This window comes from Terrapene carolina, unplaced genomic scaffold (assembly GCF_002925995.2).
Source record: "Terrapene carolina triunguis isolate 2854851 unplaced genomic scaffold, T_m_triunguis-2.0 Scaffold247, whole genome shotgun sequence".
In the NCBI taxonomy this organism is placed as follows: Eukaryota; Metazoa; Chordata; order Testudines; family Emydidae; genus Terrapene; species Terrapene triunguis.
The window spans coordinates 15,093,397-15,110,978 of NW_020664598.1; the positions used below are offsets into that span (position 1 = coordinate 15,093,397).

Sequence of the window (17,582 nt, forward strand, 5' to 3'; positions counted from 1 at the left end):
TTTTACTTAAATCGAATATGTGGAATCGATATTGCAAAGTCGAACGTGTGTGTCCACACTAAGGACACACTAAGGACAGTAATTCGACTTTGTGAGTCCACACTAACGGGGCGAGCGTCGATATTGGAAGCGGTGCACTGTGGGCAGCTATCCCACAGTTCCCGCAGTCCCCGCTGCCCATCGGAATTCTGGGTCGAGCCGCCAATGCCTTCTGGGTAAAAAAAATTTGTCGTCATCCGTCTGTCACTAACGCCCTCCCTCCCTCCATGAAAGCGCCGGCGGGAAATCAGTTCGCGCACTTTTCTGGTCAGTGACAGCGCGGACGCCACAGCACTGCGATCATGGATCACGCTGCGACCATCGCTGCACTTGTGGCCGTTCTCAACACCTCGCAGCTTATCATACACCTTTCCCTGAGGCAGATGCAGAGAAATCGGGCGAGGAGGCTACGGCACCGCCGTGAGAGCCTGAAGTCGGAGAGTGGCACAGAGCTGTCAGAAACCACGAGCCCCAGCGCCCAGGACATCACGGTGGCAATGGGGCATGTGGATTTTGTTGAACGGCGATTCTGGGCCCGGGAAACAAGCACGGACTGGTGGGACCGTATAGTGCTTCAGGTCTGGGATGAATCCCAGTGGCTGCGAAACTTTCGCATGCGGAAGGGGACTTTCCTCGAACTTTGTGAGTTGCTGTCCCCTGCCCTGAAGCGCAAGGACACCCGCATGCGAGCAGCCCTCACTGTCCAGAAGCGAGTGGCCATAGCCCTCTGGAAGCTTGCAACGCCGGACAGCTACCGGTCAGTCGCGAACCACTTTGGCGTGGGCAAATCTACCGTGGGGGTTGTTGTCATGCAAGTAGCCAAGGCAATCGTGAAGGTACTGCTCCCAAAGGTAGTGACCCTGGGAAACGCGCAGGTCATCATAGATGGCTTTGCCGCGATGGGATTCCCAAACTGCGGTGGGGCTATCGATGGGACTCACATCCCTATCCTGGGACCGGACCACCAGGCCAGCCAGTACATCAATAGAAAGGGCTACTTTTCAATGGTGCTGCAAGCACTGGTGGACCATCGGGGACGGTTTACAAACATCTACGTCGGATGGCCGGGCAAGGTTCATGACGCTCGCGTGTTCAGGAACTCTGGTCTGTTTAGACGGCTGCAGGAAGGTATTTACTTCCCAGACCACAAAATAACTCTTGGGGATGTGGAGATGCCTACAGTCATCCTCGGGGACCCAGCCTACCCGCTAATGCCCTGGCTCATGAAGCCCTATACTGGCGCCCTGGACACAGAAAAAGAACTGTTCAACTACCGGCTGAGCAAGTGCAGAATGGTGGTGGAGTGTGCTTTTGGCCGTCTCAAAGGGAGATGGAGAAGCTTACTGACTCGCTGTGATCTCAGTGAAACCAATATCCCCATCGTTATTGCAGCTTGCTGTGTGCTCCACAATCTGTGTGAGAGCAAGGGGGAGACCTTTATGGCGGGGTGGGAGGTTGAGGCAAATAGCCTGGCTGCTGATTACGTCCAGCCAGACAGCCGGGCCATTAGAAGATCCCAGCGGCACGCCCTGTGCATCCGGGAGGCTTTGAAAGCTAGGTTCCTGAGTGAGCAGGGCAACCAGTGACTTTTCAGTTTGTGGACAGAAAAGCTGAACCTGCCCCCGTTTCTTTACCCAGTTCATTTTGACTATCCTCTCCAGTTACATACCCCCTTCACCCCCTTCCCCTTCCCAAAAAATAAAATCATTTCGATTTTGTTAATGAACACCGTTGTCTGTGTTGCTGTTTTCGCGGGAATATTTTAAACCGGGGACGCAGACTGTGGCGGGGGGCGGGTTCAGTGTTCTGATGCGAATGATGCTTCTAAACTCCCGGAATGCCAGGCTCCGCACTGGAGGACTGGTTATTTCAATGGAGAACATGAAAAACACCTCCCAGACTGACCAGGGTAACCAGTGACTGCACTGTGTATGTGTCCTGATGCTGGACCTGACACCGCCTCTGTACCCTGCTAAAGGTCACTGTCCTGCCCAATTACCAAGCCCCTTCCCCCCCTCCAGACAGACTCTCCCTCAAAAGAACCTGACTGAAACAGTAATGGAGAGAAACAAACATTTTATTGCGAACCAGACATGAAACGTGGGGGGTGAAACTTGGACGGGGGCTTGTGTGAGGTGGGTAGGAAAGGACTTATGAAATTTTGGGGAATGTCAGCCTTCTAGTGCTAGAGCAGTCTGCAGGGGTTGACTGAAAGTTTTAACGGCCCTTGCCGCCCCTCCTTCTTTGGAGTTTGGGTGAGGGTGGTGTGGGACTTGGTGGCGGGTGAGGGCGGTTACAGATAGACTGCAGCGGGGCTCTGTCCTCCTGCCTCCGGTCTTGCAGAACATCCACAAGGCGCCGGAGCGTGTCCGTTTGCTCCCTCATTAGTCCAAGCAGCTTTTCAGTAGCCTGTTGGTCCTCCTGACGCCACCTCTCCTCCCGTTCCATGACTGCTCGGTGCATTTGTGACAAGTTCTCCCTCCACTGTGTCTGCTGGGCTGCCTGGGCTCGGGAGCATCCCATTAGTTCTGAGAACATGTCTTCACGCGTCTTCTTCTTCCTCCGCCTAATCTGCGCTAGCCTCTGGGAGTGTGCTGACAGGCTGGGTTCGGAGACAGTCGCAGATGTGTCTGTGTGAATTGTGAAAAGGGAGTGAATTCCTGAGACAGATAAATGAAATTGTATACAAAGAACCTAGTCTTTCTCTGTGAACAAGACCATGCACTGCACCTCTCACATGCGCACTCAGGACAAGGTCGAATTTTCGGCCGTCGCCTTCAGTGCCTGTGGACTTGCGGAGGTCTTGGAGTGATCTGAGAAGCGTGGCTGGAGACCTGAACTTCTGGAGCGGGCAATAATGGTAAGCCGCAGACTTGTGGCTGCTTAAAACTCCAGCAGTAGCACTGGCCTCCTTTCACATTGAAAGCAATGCCAGTCTCTGCTGCCAGCAATCAGGACAGCATCAACTCTGCCCCTGTCCCACCCCCTCGCGGCTGTCCCAGGGAAAGATCCCTGTATGCTGCCCCTCTCCCTCCACCGCGTGGCTGTAAAGCAGTCCCAATACTAACATTCCCCTCCCTAATTCAAAGCAGGGCGTCATGAGCGACATCACCCTCCTGAGGATCCCGGACACCCAGAGAGAACGCATGCTGCGGGAAAGCATGCAGAAACCGGGGCCGTATGCCGCCATGCTATGTCGGGCCATGATCCCGGAGTACTTGATTGTGGCGTGGAGGGGGCATGTCTGCTACCACGGAGGGCCCACTAAGATCGCCCTACCCCGGAACCTGATCAACAGGCTTGAGCTCTACCTCCACGAGACCTACGAGGAGTTCTCCTACGAGGATTTCTCGTCGATCCCCGGCCACATTGACCGGATTTTCGCGTAGGTGCACTGGGACTATGGAGTGGAGCGTCTTGGGCCTGGGAATCATGGAGTAACGGACATTGTGAAAATTTTTTAAAACACTTGGGACTAAATTGAGAAGAGCCTAAGACAGAGAAATCATGAAAACCCATTTGTTACCTTTGTAAATATTCCTGTTTTGTACCTGATTATTTTTTTACTAGTTTACAGAACTTTTATAAATGTACATTGTTAATAGTATAAATATTACCGTTCTGTTTTAAATAAATGTTTACTTGTTTACAGCACTTACTGCTTGATCCTTCCCCTGATTCTGTGTCCGGGGTAAGGGATGGGGACGGTTGGTACGGGATCTCGGTAAGGGTGATGAAGAGCTCCTGGCTGTCGGGGAAATCAGCGGTGCCAGCGCTGTCGACTGCCTCGTCCTCCTCATCTCCTTCTTCATCTTCCCCGTCCGCTGTCATGTCCGACGAGGAACCGGCCGCGGACATGATCCCATCCTCGGAGTCCACGGTCAGGGGTGGGGTAGTGGTGGCGGCCGCTCCCAGGATGGAATGCAGTGCCTCGTAGAAACGGGATGTGTGGGGCTGGGATCCGGAGCGTCCGTTAGCCTCTTTGGTTTTTTGGTAGCCTTGTCTCAGCTCCTTGATTTTCACGCGGCACTGCGTTGCATCCCGGCTGTAGCCTCTCTCTGCCATGGCTTTGGAGATCTTCTCGTAGATCTTAGCATTCCTTCTTTTGGAGCGCAGCTCTGAAAGCACGGACTCATCGCCCCACACTGCGATGAGATCCAAGACTTCCCGATCAGTCCATGCTGGGGCCCTCTTTCTATTAGATTGCACGGCCATCTCTGCTGGAGAGCTCTGCATAGTTGCCACTGCTGCTGAGCTCCCCTCGATGTCCAAAGAGGAACTGAGATTCAAACTGCCCAGACAGGAAAATGAAAATGAATTCAAATTTTCCCGGGGGTGTGGCTGGTCAGAGCATCCGAGCTCTGACTGCAGTCCAGAGCGTCAACAGAGTGGTGCACTGTGGGATAGCTCCCGGAGCTATTACCGTCGATTTCCATCCACACCTAGCCTAATTCGATATGGCCATGTCGAATTTAGCGCTAATCCTCTCGTTGGGGAGGATTACAGAAATCGATTTAAAGAGAGCTTTATGTCGAACTAAATGGCTTCCTGGTGTGGACGGGTGCAGGGTTAATTCGATATAACGGCGCTAAAGTCGACATAAAAGCCTAGTGTAGACCAGGCCTAAGTGATTTTAGTCCTTTCTACCCACAGAGATGGAGGGGATGATTTGAACCTGTGCTTTTGTAAACCTGAGATAGTCAAAGCAGTCTATAGAGCATATTGGCATCTACAAATGATATTGATACAGAAGAGAATCCAAGGCTGCAAGAATACTTGTTTCATGAGATGATGCATAAGTCCACCATACTGACTTAGAGTTTGATCCTGTAAACCCTTACTCACGTGAGTAGTCTCATTGATCTTACTGAGACAAATTATGTGAGTATTGATACACTCAATTTGCAGAATCAGGCTCTTATTTAGTAACTGCTTCACTACGGCCTGGTCTACAGTGGGGGGAGATCGACCTAAGATACGCAACTTCAGCTACGAGAACAGTGTAGCTGAAGTCGATGTATCTTAGGTCGACTTACCTCGCATCCTCACGGCACGGGGTCAACTGCCGCCGCTCCCCCGTCGACTCCGCTTCTGCCTCTCGCTGCGGTGGAGTATAGGAGTCGATGATTTATCGCGTCTACATTAGACGCGATAAATCGATCCCTGATAGATCGATCACTACCCGCCAATCTGGCGGGTAGTGTAGACGTACCCTTAAGTGATAAATTATGGGGCATTAGGCATTGCCCAGGATTACAGGCAGTGAGAAGCAGCACCAGCCCAGGGAAGCACATGGACGTATTCATTTCTATTTCAAGGAAGCAGAATAACATCCTTCTCTGCTGCAGGAGGGGAGCACAACTATTTTTATACTTCTTTATAGGGTGCAGCCCCTTACTTAGGGATTCATGGGCCAGTGCAGAGAGGGTGGAGCCATGGCCTCATCTCATCCTGGTCCCCTTTGTTGTGCCAAACACCCTTGTGGGGATAGAGTGAACAGTTCTTGACCTTTTAAATGCAATTCTGCCCTCAGAAAAGGGAGGAGAGAAGAACATTTTATACCCCCTCCTTCCCTCTCTCTATGCATATTATATTAGGGCCAAGCAAAATTGGACCCTATGAGTTTATTTCTAAAGTGATTTAGACGAGGGGAGTGAATTTCCAAAGGATAAGAATAAATTTATTTCCAACAGCAACAAACTCTATTCAATTATGTCATCAAAGATTCATGCAGCTGAAGAAAGAATTTATGGAGACAGGAGCTATTTCCATTTTCTATGCTGCTAAATTATGGGTTCAAATTGATGGGAGAAAAAAAATCTTTGTTCTGACCATTATGAGGTGATACAATTGCTCGATGCACAGCATACAGAGAATACTTCAGAGTTTCCTCTCCAGTGATTTTAATGGGAGACAAAGTGTATCAAATCCATTAGAAACGTAGCAAACTACCAAAAGAAAATAATTATGTTCCCCAGTTTTTATACCGGTCACTCCTAGAACTCCAGTAACATTTTAATAATCATACTGAATTTAGAGTGGTGTTAAGAGTTTAGTGTATTATTTCCTGAGTTGGTTTGATTTCTTTCTCTTGAGAAAAGGATTTTACATGAGATTATATTTTGCATTTATGTTTGTTTATTACCTCTAATATAAATATTGTCTTTAATGAATTTTATGGTGCTATGGCTCGAGGTAGTATATGGTAGGTTTCTTCCTTGACCAAACAGAAGTAGTTCTCCCTTGAACAAACAGGACTTTTAAAATAAAGCATGGAGGGGTACAAATAGGTACTGTGTCTCCTGCTTGTTTTTTTTTTTTTTATTGGATAATTAAAACAGTTGGATACTCTTTGATTCTAGAAAATGTGAATAATTTATTGTGATTATTTTATTCCTTCCTACCTTTATGATTTATTTATTTATTGAACCATATTCTTGCTCTTTTTTGACCTGATCAGCTAGTCAACATTTCAGGGCTCTTGGGGTGTTCTGGTTGGAAGTAGAAATTGATGGAATCTGGTATTTTCTTTGATGTAGTTTTATTTACAAAGAATGTACAAAGTCCTGTCTCTGAACACAGAAGGAATCAAATAGCAGGAAAGGGTTTCAGTTGCTTGTTTTTAGTACCAAAAACACCCTTTTCAGCCTGCACCCTGAACCAAAAACTGGTCACCCACCAGGGTGATCCATTGTGCTTTTAGCTGCTCCTTTAGGTAGTCTCTCTGGCCTGGTCTACACTACGACTTTAATTCGGATTTAGCTGCGTTAATCCGAATTAACCCTTCACCCGTCCACACTACAGAGCCAGTTAATTCGAATTAAAGGGCACTTAAAATCGATTTCTGTACTCCACCTCGACGAGTGGAGTAGAGCCTAAATCGATTTTGTTAATTCGAATTAGGATTAGTGTGGCTGCACACCACCGAATTACTGTGTTTAAATTAATGGGGTAGTGTGGCCGCACACCACCGAATTAATGTGGTTAAAAACCGAATTAAAGTGCTTAGTGTGGCCGCGCACAATCGAATTTATACAACCTGTTTCCCAAATTCGAATTATCTAAATTCGGATTAATCCTGTAGTGTAGACATACCCTCTCTCTCACTTTCTCAGTTATTCTGTTCTGCCTTCCTTCCCACCCCACATACCCCCTTCTATCCAAATAATACTCAGCCAATACTCCTGGGCAGGTTCACAAACTCCTTTTGTCTTAGGTGGGAATTTTCACTCAACTCATAACAAGGTTCCACCCAGCTCATGACAATATAGATAAAAAAGTTATTTAAGCTAGATACAGTATTTATATTCAACAAAAGTGAAATTCACGCCTGTGCAGAGGCCTTTGCACCACTTAAGTAACCACTGAAACCCTCAAAAAAGGGTGTAAGTGGGACATAGCACAAGGATGAATTTAATAACATCAGAAGTAATTGGGCTGGAGGCAAAGCAGCATTAACTTCTGGCACACCCACTTACCAACCTTCTTATGCCTTGCCTCAGCACCTTTCTGCTGCCTCCTCCAATCTCGTGGGGGATATATGAGCATTTCCCATGCTTCTTCCACATAGTCAACCTGCTACAGTCTCTCTAATCAGTGCTCCCCAATTCTTATCTGCCTGAAGTACATACATAGACACCACCTCATACATATAAACTACTTGGTTTCAATAATCAGTTAAATTTACAAAGTGACAACTTATCACATCATTTCTGAAACACAAGCACTTATATTGTGTTCAATGGTGTAGAAGGTGGTTTCTATAATAGGTAGACATAATCCCAGGCTATAAAGAGTTTAAAATCTAGGAATCAGACTCTGTAGATCTGGGCTGTCCCCCATACTCTGTCATGGGCAGAACCCTATGCCATGTGGGTTCACTTGCAGGATCCTGCCCTAAATTTTAGACTGGAAGCAACAATTGAGGGACAAAAGAAATTAGAGGGGAACTGGACAAGGATGTAAATATGATGTTGGTGTCACTCTGTGCACAATTTTAGGTAAGTTTTTTTAGTTTACATTTTAAATGGTTCACTGTTGTAGACTTTGTACCAAGTATCTAGGAGTCTCTTGGATGAGGTTTAAGACAATGACTGGTTTGAGTAGGTTGTTTGAGTCTGTTCCAGATACCAGGGCAGCATAGAAAAGAGAGAATTGGGTTTCATTTGCTACTTCTTGGATTTTATAAACTTCAGTTGTCCACAGAGTCTCTTCAGGGAAATCGGACATATAAGTCTGGGTGTTCTAGCAACAACAAAAGAGATTAGCATACGTTTCAGCCCTTCTTTATTTAAAAAAAATCAGGAAAGGGGGTGCAAAACCCTTTCCCCCTGTAGCATGAAGCCATCCTCTGCAAACAGGGGCAAAAGCTCTTGTTCCCATTTCTGAACCTTCCTCTATTTTACCAGTCTGCAGCCATCTCCGCCCCTGCTTTTATGTCCTCCTCATTTTGCTCAGGGAACAACCTCTGTCAGCAAATGAAGACAGGGGTACAGCAGGGGCTTCAAGGGTGTGCGTGGTGGAGTTACAAGGAAGCAAGAACCTGCGCGGGGAGCCCGCGGAGTTTAAGAACCCTGATTCCAGGCACAGCACTGCGATAGGCGTTCATTCAATCAGGCTCCCGAGGCGCATGCTCAGTTAGACAAGCGAGAGTTGCCCGGAGGCGCATGCGTAGTTTAGTGGCCTTTCTCTGCTGGGGTGGAGGGGGCCGGGCTCGGGCTGACCGATTGAAAACCGGAAGCGGAAACGCTGCGTGTAAAACCGCTTTTCCCTTCGGTTAGGCGGATTCCCCTCCCCCTTCTCTGTTCCCGGCGTAAAGCGAGCGCTGCCGGCCCGGAACGTTGTAGTATAACCGCCCTAACTGCCGCTCGCCCGTGTCCCCTCCCCTAGGACAGCGAGAGCCGGCCAGAGAAGGATCCCTCCCCCCGACCTGAGCAGCGCTGCCCCTCTCCGTGTGGGTGCTGGGCCCTCGCCGCTCCCGCCTTCCCGTGTCTCTGTCAGGCGGCGCTATGTCTGACAAGGAGTTTATGTGGGCCCTCAAAAATGGAGACCTGGATGAGGTGAAGGACTATGTGGGCAAGGTAAGAGTCGGGCGGGGCCGTGATGGGGAGCAGCGCCCCGGCGGTGCGCTGGGGTATAGCGGGGTGTGTGTGGGTGTGTGCGAGAGAGAGAATAGGCCTCCTCTGCCCCCATGTTGCCAGGGGCCGGGTTGGGCGCTTGCAGGGGTGATAGCGCGATGAGGGGCGGGGGTGTAACAGGCCAGGCGGTGGCGGCGAGGATCGAGCGGGGCTGGGAGTTGTTTGCAGCCGGGCGCTCCGCGCCCAGAGGCCGGGAGGAGGGAGGGAGCATCGGGCCACACGCGCGGGTGGAGAGGTGTCAGTGCCTGGGGGCTGCCCGCCCCCAACCCCCAGGTAGTGGCGGTAAGTCCTGCACAGGGAGCTGAGGGATAGCTCGGTGCTGGGCTCTCCTGACTTACTAGGACTGTCTCTGCTGCCTTGGGCTGGTCCCGCTCCCGTTCTGAGTATCGGGACCCCAACAGTACAGCGGGGGCAGTTCTGATCTACTGGGCATGGCTCTTAGATCCAGGAGAAGGGCAAAGGATTATTATGACAGGGTAATAAACATCTGTGTAATTACTGTCAGGTCTTTCTGCTCTGAGCACTTCAGGGGATGAGCTCTGCCCTCACTCCCTTGCAGCTACCATTGAGGATTGGGAATTGCACACATTGTGGGGGGAGGGAATTCTGCCTTGACAAATCTTCAAGATGCTGTGGGAGGTGGATATGCTCCCTTCCATTTTGGTAGAGATGATTCTAGCAGAGTTTCTCAAACTCATAGCATGGACCTGGTTTGAGCATTGGCCTGCTAAACCCAGGATTGTGAGTTCAGTCTTTGAGGGGGCCACTTGGGGATCTGGGGCAAAATCAGTACTTGGTCCTGCTAGTGAAGGCAGGGGGCTGGACTCGATGACCTTTCAAGGTCCCTTCCAGTTCTAGGAGATGGGATATCTCCATTATTTCTTTCTTTCTTTCTCTTCTTTACTGTGTGTTGCAGGCCATCTTTCCTCCTGACAGTTGCTTACACTGAATACTTCCCTAATATTACATGTATCTTTATTGTATTACAGGCAATCACTTTTTAATTTATTTGAAAAAGGTAATGATCTTTTGCTGATTTATCTCCTCTTAACTAGAAGTAGTCAGACACTAGGTCAGTTTGATTTCTTTGTTTCTAGTAGGTTTTGTAGGCCTCCAGGTTCTTCTTTTCACTGAACATCCAGGATACCTGCAAACGCTGTTGAAAGGAGCCAGCACTGTGTGAATAGAGAGCTCTCCATGGACCACTATTTGAATACTGTGAAGAATGTCAGATATAAACTGATGCTACGAGATGCTTTAGCCATCTCCAACATTAGGAGCAATCTTGAAATGGAAAGTAACTAACATGGGGGGAGATCTATTTTATTTTATATTTCTGCTGCTGATTGAAAATGGTGTATTCCACCTCTATTTGAAGCCACCTTTATTTTCTGTGTTTAGTGCTTCTGATAGAGCAGACTAGCTAGTGATAGAAAGACTTAATAGATGTAATGATTCCTTCTTTCTCCCCTGCCTATTAGGTGTGTCCACCAGATTGTTGTGAGGAATTATATTTTCTTCTCCTCTCTCTCCCGACACACAGTCTGCCTCTTTGGTTCTCTTCCCCCTGCTTATGAAACTTCTGTCTGCTGCGGCCCATTACTTTCCCACCATTAGTATAGTGTAGCCCTCAGAATCAGGTAAACTTCATATTGCTGTAGCAGAGATTCCCACTCTGCATGGGAGAGTGCTTTTTACTGGCGGTGCACTCAGAATTCTGAGTACTACTGTTCCATTTTCTCCCCTTAATCTCAATCTTAGTGACTCCCCTCAGCACTTCTGAAATATTTCCAGTTGCCCTACACAAAACCATCCTTTGTTCCAGTTTGTTGTTGTTCTAATCTTAACTATGCACATTACCTCTAATGTTGCAGTCTTGTCCTTTCTTTTCATGTAAGGAGTTCAGTCTTCTGCCATGTTAATAACTGATTAGTAAATGTTTTCATGCCCTGACAGAAAACTACAAATAATCATGAAAGACAAGGGTCAGGGTGGGCTTCACCAGTGAGGTACAGAAGCAAAACCTTGTTGAGCAGCTCAGGCTCCTCTCCACTCGTGGCCCTGTAGGCTTTAAAGATTCTGTACCCTGGATGTGCTGTTCTTTCATATCAGCCGCTGGGCTGGCTATTAGGTGTTCAGTATATCTTAAACTACACGCTTTCATTTTCTGCTTAGAAGTGAGAAGGAGTAATGAAAACTTAAATTCTGCAAAAAGAACAGGAGTACTTGTGGCACCTTAGAGACTAACAAATTTATTAGAGCATAAGCTTTCGTGGGCTACAACCCACTTCTTCGGCAGAAATTGTGAGCTTAGGCCCTGTGTTTGCCAGTGAAAGCTTCCCATTGGCAAGTAAATTTTTCAAGCCTTCCTTAGTGTTTCCTTTATGCTTTACATTATGTTCAGCAGTTGCAGACTTTTATTTTGACTCTTCTATTTTGACTGACTCATTTTTACTAGAGATGGAGTTTTTGTGCTTTATTGTATAGGCCATTGGATAACAAGCAACAGCACATTTTTAATTTGTTGAACCCTTATTCCTTGGGTGTCTATGGCTAATCATTTTCCTTTTCTTTTTGAAAATGAATAGTGTCTATTGGCTTCAGATATGCCTTTGCTGGAGATTATGTGGGATGGTAAGAATTCTGTGTGATCTTCCACCTCTTGCTTTACCCACTCAAATTCTTAAAATTCCATTGTAGGAAGGCCCCATGGAATAAGATCACTACTGTTTTGTTGGGGATGGTCCTATGTGTAGTAGTGTAGAAAGTGATTCTTCCTGGGCAGAAGGGAACCCAAACAGAATGGGGAAGTGGAAGGCATACATAGGGAATTAAATATGACTATTCAAAAGAAGTGAAGGGGGGGGAGGGGTTAGCTTTGTGGCAGAGCATATACAGCCTTGTATACAGTGATGAGCTCCCAAAATCCTAAGAACCGGTTCCCTACCGGGTCCTCGGCGGCACTTCGGCGGCAGGGGGGGCGGTCTTCACTCGCTCCGGGTTTTCGGCGGCAGGTCCTTCACCCGGAGCAAGTGAAGGACCTGCCGCCAAAGTGCCGCTGAAGACCCGGTAGGGAACCGCACAGTGAGTACAAGCCCCACATGCCTATCTCCCCCCGCCACGCACCCATCCGACCCCAACCCACGTCCTGCTCCCGACTGCCCCCCTCAGAACCCGCAACCCATCAACCCCCCCTCCTTGTCCCCTGACCACCCCCACCCTAACTGCCCCCCAGGACCCCACCCCCTACCCAACTCGCCCCACTCCCTGTCCCCTGACTGCCCCAACCCCATCCACCAACAGCCCGACAGACGCCCGAGTCTCCCACGCCTACCCAACCCGCCCCGTCCCCTGACCGCCTCCCCATAACCTCCACTCCCTCCAACTGCTCCCTACCCCTCCTCCCAGCCCCAGCTGGCCCCCTTACTGTGCTGCTGTGTAAGGATGCCGCGCAGCCGCTGGAGCTTGCAGCCCCACCCCCTTGCCCAGAGGTGAAAGTAAGCTGGTACGCCCCTGTATGGCGTACCGGCAAGAGCAGGGGCTGGAGCCCCAGGCCCTTTAAATTGGGGCTCTGGTGGCACTGCTGGAGCCCTGGGGTAGTGGCAGTGGGGCTCTGGGGGACTATTTAAAAAGTCTGCAGCTCCTGCTGCTTCTGTTGGCCCTTTAAATAGCTGCCGGAGCCCCGCCGCCACTACTCCAGGGCTCTGGTGGCTATTTAAAGGGCCGGGGCGGTAGAAGCAGGGGAGCCCTGGGCCCTTTAAATAGCTCCCAGAGCCCTGGAGTAGCGGGGGGCTCCAGGGGCTATTTAAAGAGCCGGGGCTACAGCTGCCTCTGCCCCCCCCCCCCCCCCCCGTCCTTTAAATAGCTGCTGGAGCCTGCCACTTCCCGCAGGGCTCCGGCAGCTCTGCGAGGGGGGGAAGCAGGGAGGGGCCGGGGGAGCCTTGGCCTCCCCAGCTGGGAGCTCAGGCGGGCCAGATAGCACGATCCCGCGGGCCAGATGTGGCCCGCGGACCGGAATTTGCCCGCCCCTTTAGGAACCGGTTCTACACCGGCTTCTAAATTTAGCAACCGGTTCTTGCGAACTGGCTCCAGCTTACCACTGCTTGTATATACTGAAGAATTTTGCAGGGCTAGGTAACTCTTACTTCCCCCTCTCTCTTGAAATAAACCTTGTGTCCACACAGAAGTACTCCTGTTGGTTTAGTAAAGAATTTGGGTAAAGTTGTTGAGTCTGTTATTCCAGGCTTAATCACTGGATGGATGGATGGAAGTACTTGTGCAAACATTTTATAATAATCTTTTGCTCTATACTTATCAAAGCTTCTGTACTTTGATGGCTGAGATTGACATCCTTTCCACGCTGGCCTGGAACATCACCCATGTTGTTTCCCCCCTGAAAGTGCTGCAGTTTATATCCTCATTTGGCAAACCATCTAGTTTACTAGCTGTAAGACAGATCAGCAGGTAGTTTGTGAAACTGAAACTCTCAGCCAGCAAAAGTTGGCTCACTGACTGAGAGTAGTGTAATGGGAAGGTTGGAAATGGGCAACATTTCTAGGTGGCATTCAACTGGTGGGCATGGCTGGTGGGGGATTCTTGGTTAGTGAACAAAGGAGGCTCAGTGGCTCAAGCTACTGTGGAGTGCAGCTAGTGGCTATGCTTCCTCCCCCGTGATGGGCATGGGTATAAAGAGGGCCTTGGATTGAATTAAGACAGTGCTAGTGAGGACACAAGACAGAACTAAAACAAGTTCACTGACTTGTGTGGAACACTGGCTTCCACCCATTTATTACAATTGTTTGGAGCATAAACTATTAGGTCTTAGAATGAGGGAGAACTTGGATCTTGATTGCTAAGGTTCTCTCAATGTGATGCAAATTAACAAAAATTAAAAAAAAGTTCTAAGGCACTGGTGGCTGGATCTACTCTTCCAACTGGTATATTTAAACTTCTAAACCAGTTAGAAGAACAGTACCAGCGACTAGAACCTTGTCATACATGTTGATCCACCTGGTTTAAACCAAGTTAGATTTCTTTTTTTCAAGAGGGGCGATGGTAGGGCATGTCTACCCTGGGGAAAACAGCCAACGTTGACAGGTGTGAGAGTTATCTCTATTCTGCATCACTTTAGGCTATAGCTACACTGTGCACCTTACAATGTAAGTGTGTAGCCGCTCTTTATCTCTGGGAGATAGCTTTCCCGGCGACAAAATAAAACCAACCCGAACAAGGGCAGTAGCTTCATCAACAGGAGAGCAGCTCCTGCCAATGAAGTGCTGTCCACGCTGATGCTTTTTGTCCTTAAAACTTTTGTTGTTCAAGGGGGTGTCTTTTTCACACCCCTGAGCGACACAAGTTTTAATGATGAAAATGCAGTGTAGACAAAGCCTTATATTGCTCTCCTTAACTTCCCACTTTCAGTTGATTGAAAGAATATTGTTGACAGGCTCCAGAGGGAGCAATGTCAACACTTGAACAGAGGGAGGAAGTAAAGTCTCATAAGGGGCTTCTTGAGAGAGAACGAATCTTGGCAGACAGCTTCTCCAAAAACAAATTGGAAAGACTGAAGAAAAGGGCATGATTTGAAAGCAAATTTAATAGAAAAAGAGTAGCAGAAAGAAGGGATAGGGTAGTGGGGGATGGGAAGTAGGTGGAAAGGGATGGCAGGATTTTTTTAATTTATAAAAGTCAAGGATAATGGAGAAAAAAAATGAGAATGAAGAAATTAGTTGCTTAATTTTAGGTTATATTTTCAATTCTTTTGCGTTTCTGCTCGATGTATCTCCCTCTTCATTCCCAGGACAAACAGAACTAAACATCATACAAGATACTGCCTTGTCTGCCTTCTTAATGCCACATACTTCTTACGTTCGGCCCCAAGTTTCAACACTTTGTGGTCTGTAACATAAGCCAAGTTTTTCTTGTGTTCAGTAGTACACTCAGTTATGTTTGTACCATCCCAGTTTTCTAAGGGGATGGGGGTTGAGAAACCGTTTTGCTATTATGTAATCATGCTGGATTCTAATGTGGTGTTTTGTGGCTTTTAGTATTAAAATACATTTAATTGTACTGGGCCAATGTAAAACAATTTTCTGTAGTACACAGCATTGATCATAGTGCATAATGACAGGTCCAGCAACAACTGGTATGATGTGGAGAAGTACATCATAAACTTGGTTATAATATGAGAAAAACAAAGGCACTCAAAGATGGTCAGTCAAATCATTCACTTTTTCTTAAATCTGTTTGGTTGTGGATGGCAAACTCAGAGTAGGACATGAATGCAGCAGTAAGGGAGCATCAAGCAAAGCCCTGCAAATGAGTATAGGAATGGACTATAGAAAAGTTAATACTAACCAGAAAAGCCCTGACAAAAATATAAATGAAAACACCTCCAAAGCCCAGATGGAGATATGTTAATTTAGATAGAATATATAGGCTAAAGGAATTAACACAACCCTGTCACTGTCCAACAATAAACATTGTTAAACTGGGTTTGGTGTACAGAGACCACAGCCTGCTTAGTACCATGGCATACACATTGTTGTATCTTTACCTATTTTTCCTTCTTTTCTAAAATCTTTTTATTAAAGCCTTTGAAATGTAAAGTATTAAATAATGCTTTCATTTTAATAACATCTTTCTTCCCTTTCTTTTATCTGGAGAGAGTTTTTTAAAAGGGGGAAGGGAAAACCTTGTTGACAGTCTCTTAAATGATGGTAACTGTCCTTTTTGGGAAAAGAAAATAAATTAGTTGGTATGAGCTGGAGCTGTTGCTGTTGAAGTCTTTTCATCCCAGTTGGTGGTTATGATTCAGCTGGAGGTGATCAGGATGGTGATGTTATTTGGTTCCCTCTGGCCTGGCCTGGTCAGGATATTTCTCAGGATCAGGTTGATGAAGGCCTGAGGTCCCCGGAAATGGTGGTGGTGTTGGCCATGATAGCGAAGCTTGTTCCAGTAGTCTGTCTGTTCTTCCCCTCTGCTGTTCTTTTGTATGTGACCCACAAAATCTTTCTTTTAAGGACCCCAAAAGGATGTGATGATTGAAATAGACCATCCCCTCATTATTTTGTCCACTTATTGTGCCTACTATCTGACATCAGTTTTATTTTATTAACTTCTGGCTCCATATCATTTGTTTTTAACATGCATAATTTCAACAGTCCTTGGAGTATATCAATGTTGCCTTTTTGGTTTCAACTAATTCAGTTTGTCTGTCTGGTTTTTTTTGTACCTGTTCCCATCCACATTAGCTGTTATAGATTGTGACATTTTATGAATGTACTCATTTTTTACAGTTAAAACTCACAATTAGGGTAAATTTGTAGGCCCAGTTGCCACAACAGTGTCCAGATGGGCTTCCAAGCATGTCCTAAGGTCAACAGGTTTGACTTAATACAGGTCAAGGCAAGTTCCATAGTTGAAAGGCCCTCCTAGATAATGCCCTGCCGTAGACATCCTTCCCCCCGCCCTCCTTCCCCACTTGCAAAAGGGCTACAGGTCAAGTGCATCTTCTCTCTGTAGCTGAGTTCTTTATTATAGGTCAAAGCCAATACCTTAAATACCAACCAGAAACTGATAGGTGATTGTATACCATAGCAATATAATATGCACATAGCAGTATTTATTGATTAACAATTGGAAAGCTGAATTCTGCACCAACTTAAGTTTCAGGAAGGACTTAAGATCTATTCTAACTCATGTAGAATACACAGCACCAAAAGGCATAAAATAGCAAGATCCATATCCAAAATAAAATGTTTCAACTTTCTGGTAATACAAAGGTCAGTGTTGGCCTTTGCTGCCACTTGTCTAGTTGCAGCTGGTATTTTATCTGGACCCCAAAACTACAGAGCTTACAACAAGGAGTGGATATACACAATGAAAGGAGGAGACCACCTTATTTTCTAGCTACTTCCTCTAAACCAATGAATATCACCTTGATCTTTTCTGGATCCAGTATTGGTCAGCTAGCCCTCAACCAAGCAGAGAACAAAGGTAATTGACTGCTTTGAATGTAATGGAGATATTTATGAGCATGCCCCATTCCAGGTCTCCTTGCTAACACTTCCAATGGCTTCATACACAGAGTAGACAACATGGAACCCTGCAGAATCTCACATGAGAACCCTTGGAGAGAAGCACTTACATGTCATTACCTTTTGAGTGCTTGGCAAAAAAGAACAGAGCTACTAAAGGGTAGCACTGTACAGTCCTACTAGAACTGCAGATGAATCAATACATTTGATCAGCTAGTTGTCTTTGATACAGTATCAGCATGAACACCTGATCTTCATCTATCATCATAAGATGTATCCAATTCGGTGTCTATGCCCCATGTCTGTTCTCAAACTGACAAGGTTAGTGATGGTTTGAGAATAGTTTTGACACATCCTTTTCAGTAAC

At 47.1% G+C, this 17,582-nt stretch overlaps 1 protein-coding gene across 1 annotated transcript in view; it reads left to right on the forward strand.

Moving 5' to 3' along the window:
- Positions 1-8,766: 8,766 nt before the first annotated feature.
- Positions 8,767-17,582, forward strand: part of MTPN (myotrophin) — a 63,789-nt gene continuing 54,973 nt past the window's right edge. Inside the window, exon 1 of the mRNA XM_024195725.1 lies at positions 8,767-9,119. Coding sequence (XP_024051493.1) covers positions 9,048-9,119 — 72 coding nt within the window. The 5' untranslated portion in view covers positions 8,767-9,047. The remainder of the gene's footprint in view (positions 9,120-17,582) is intronic.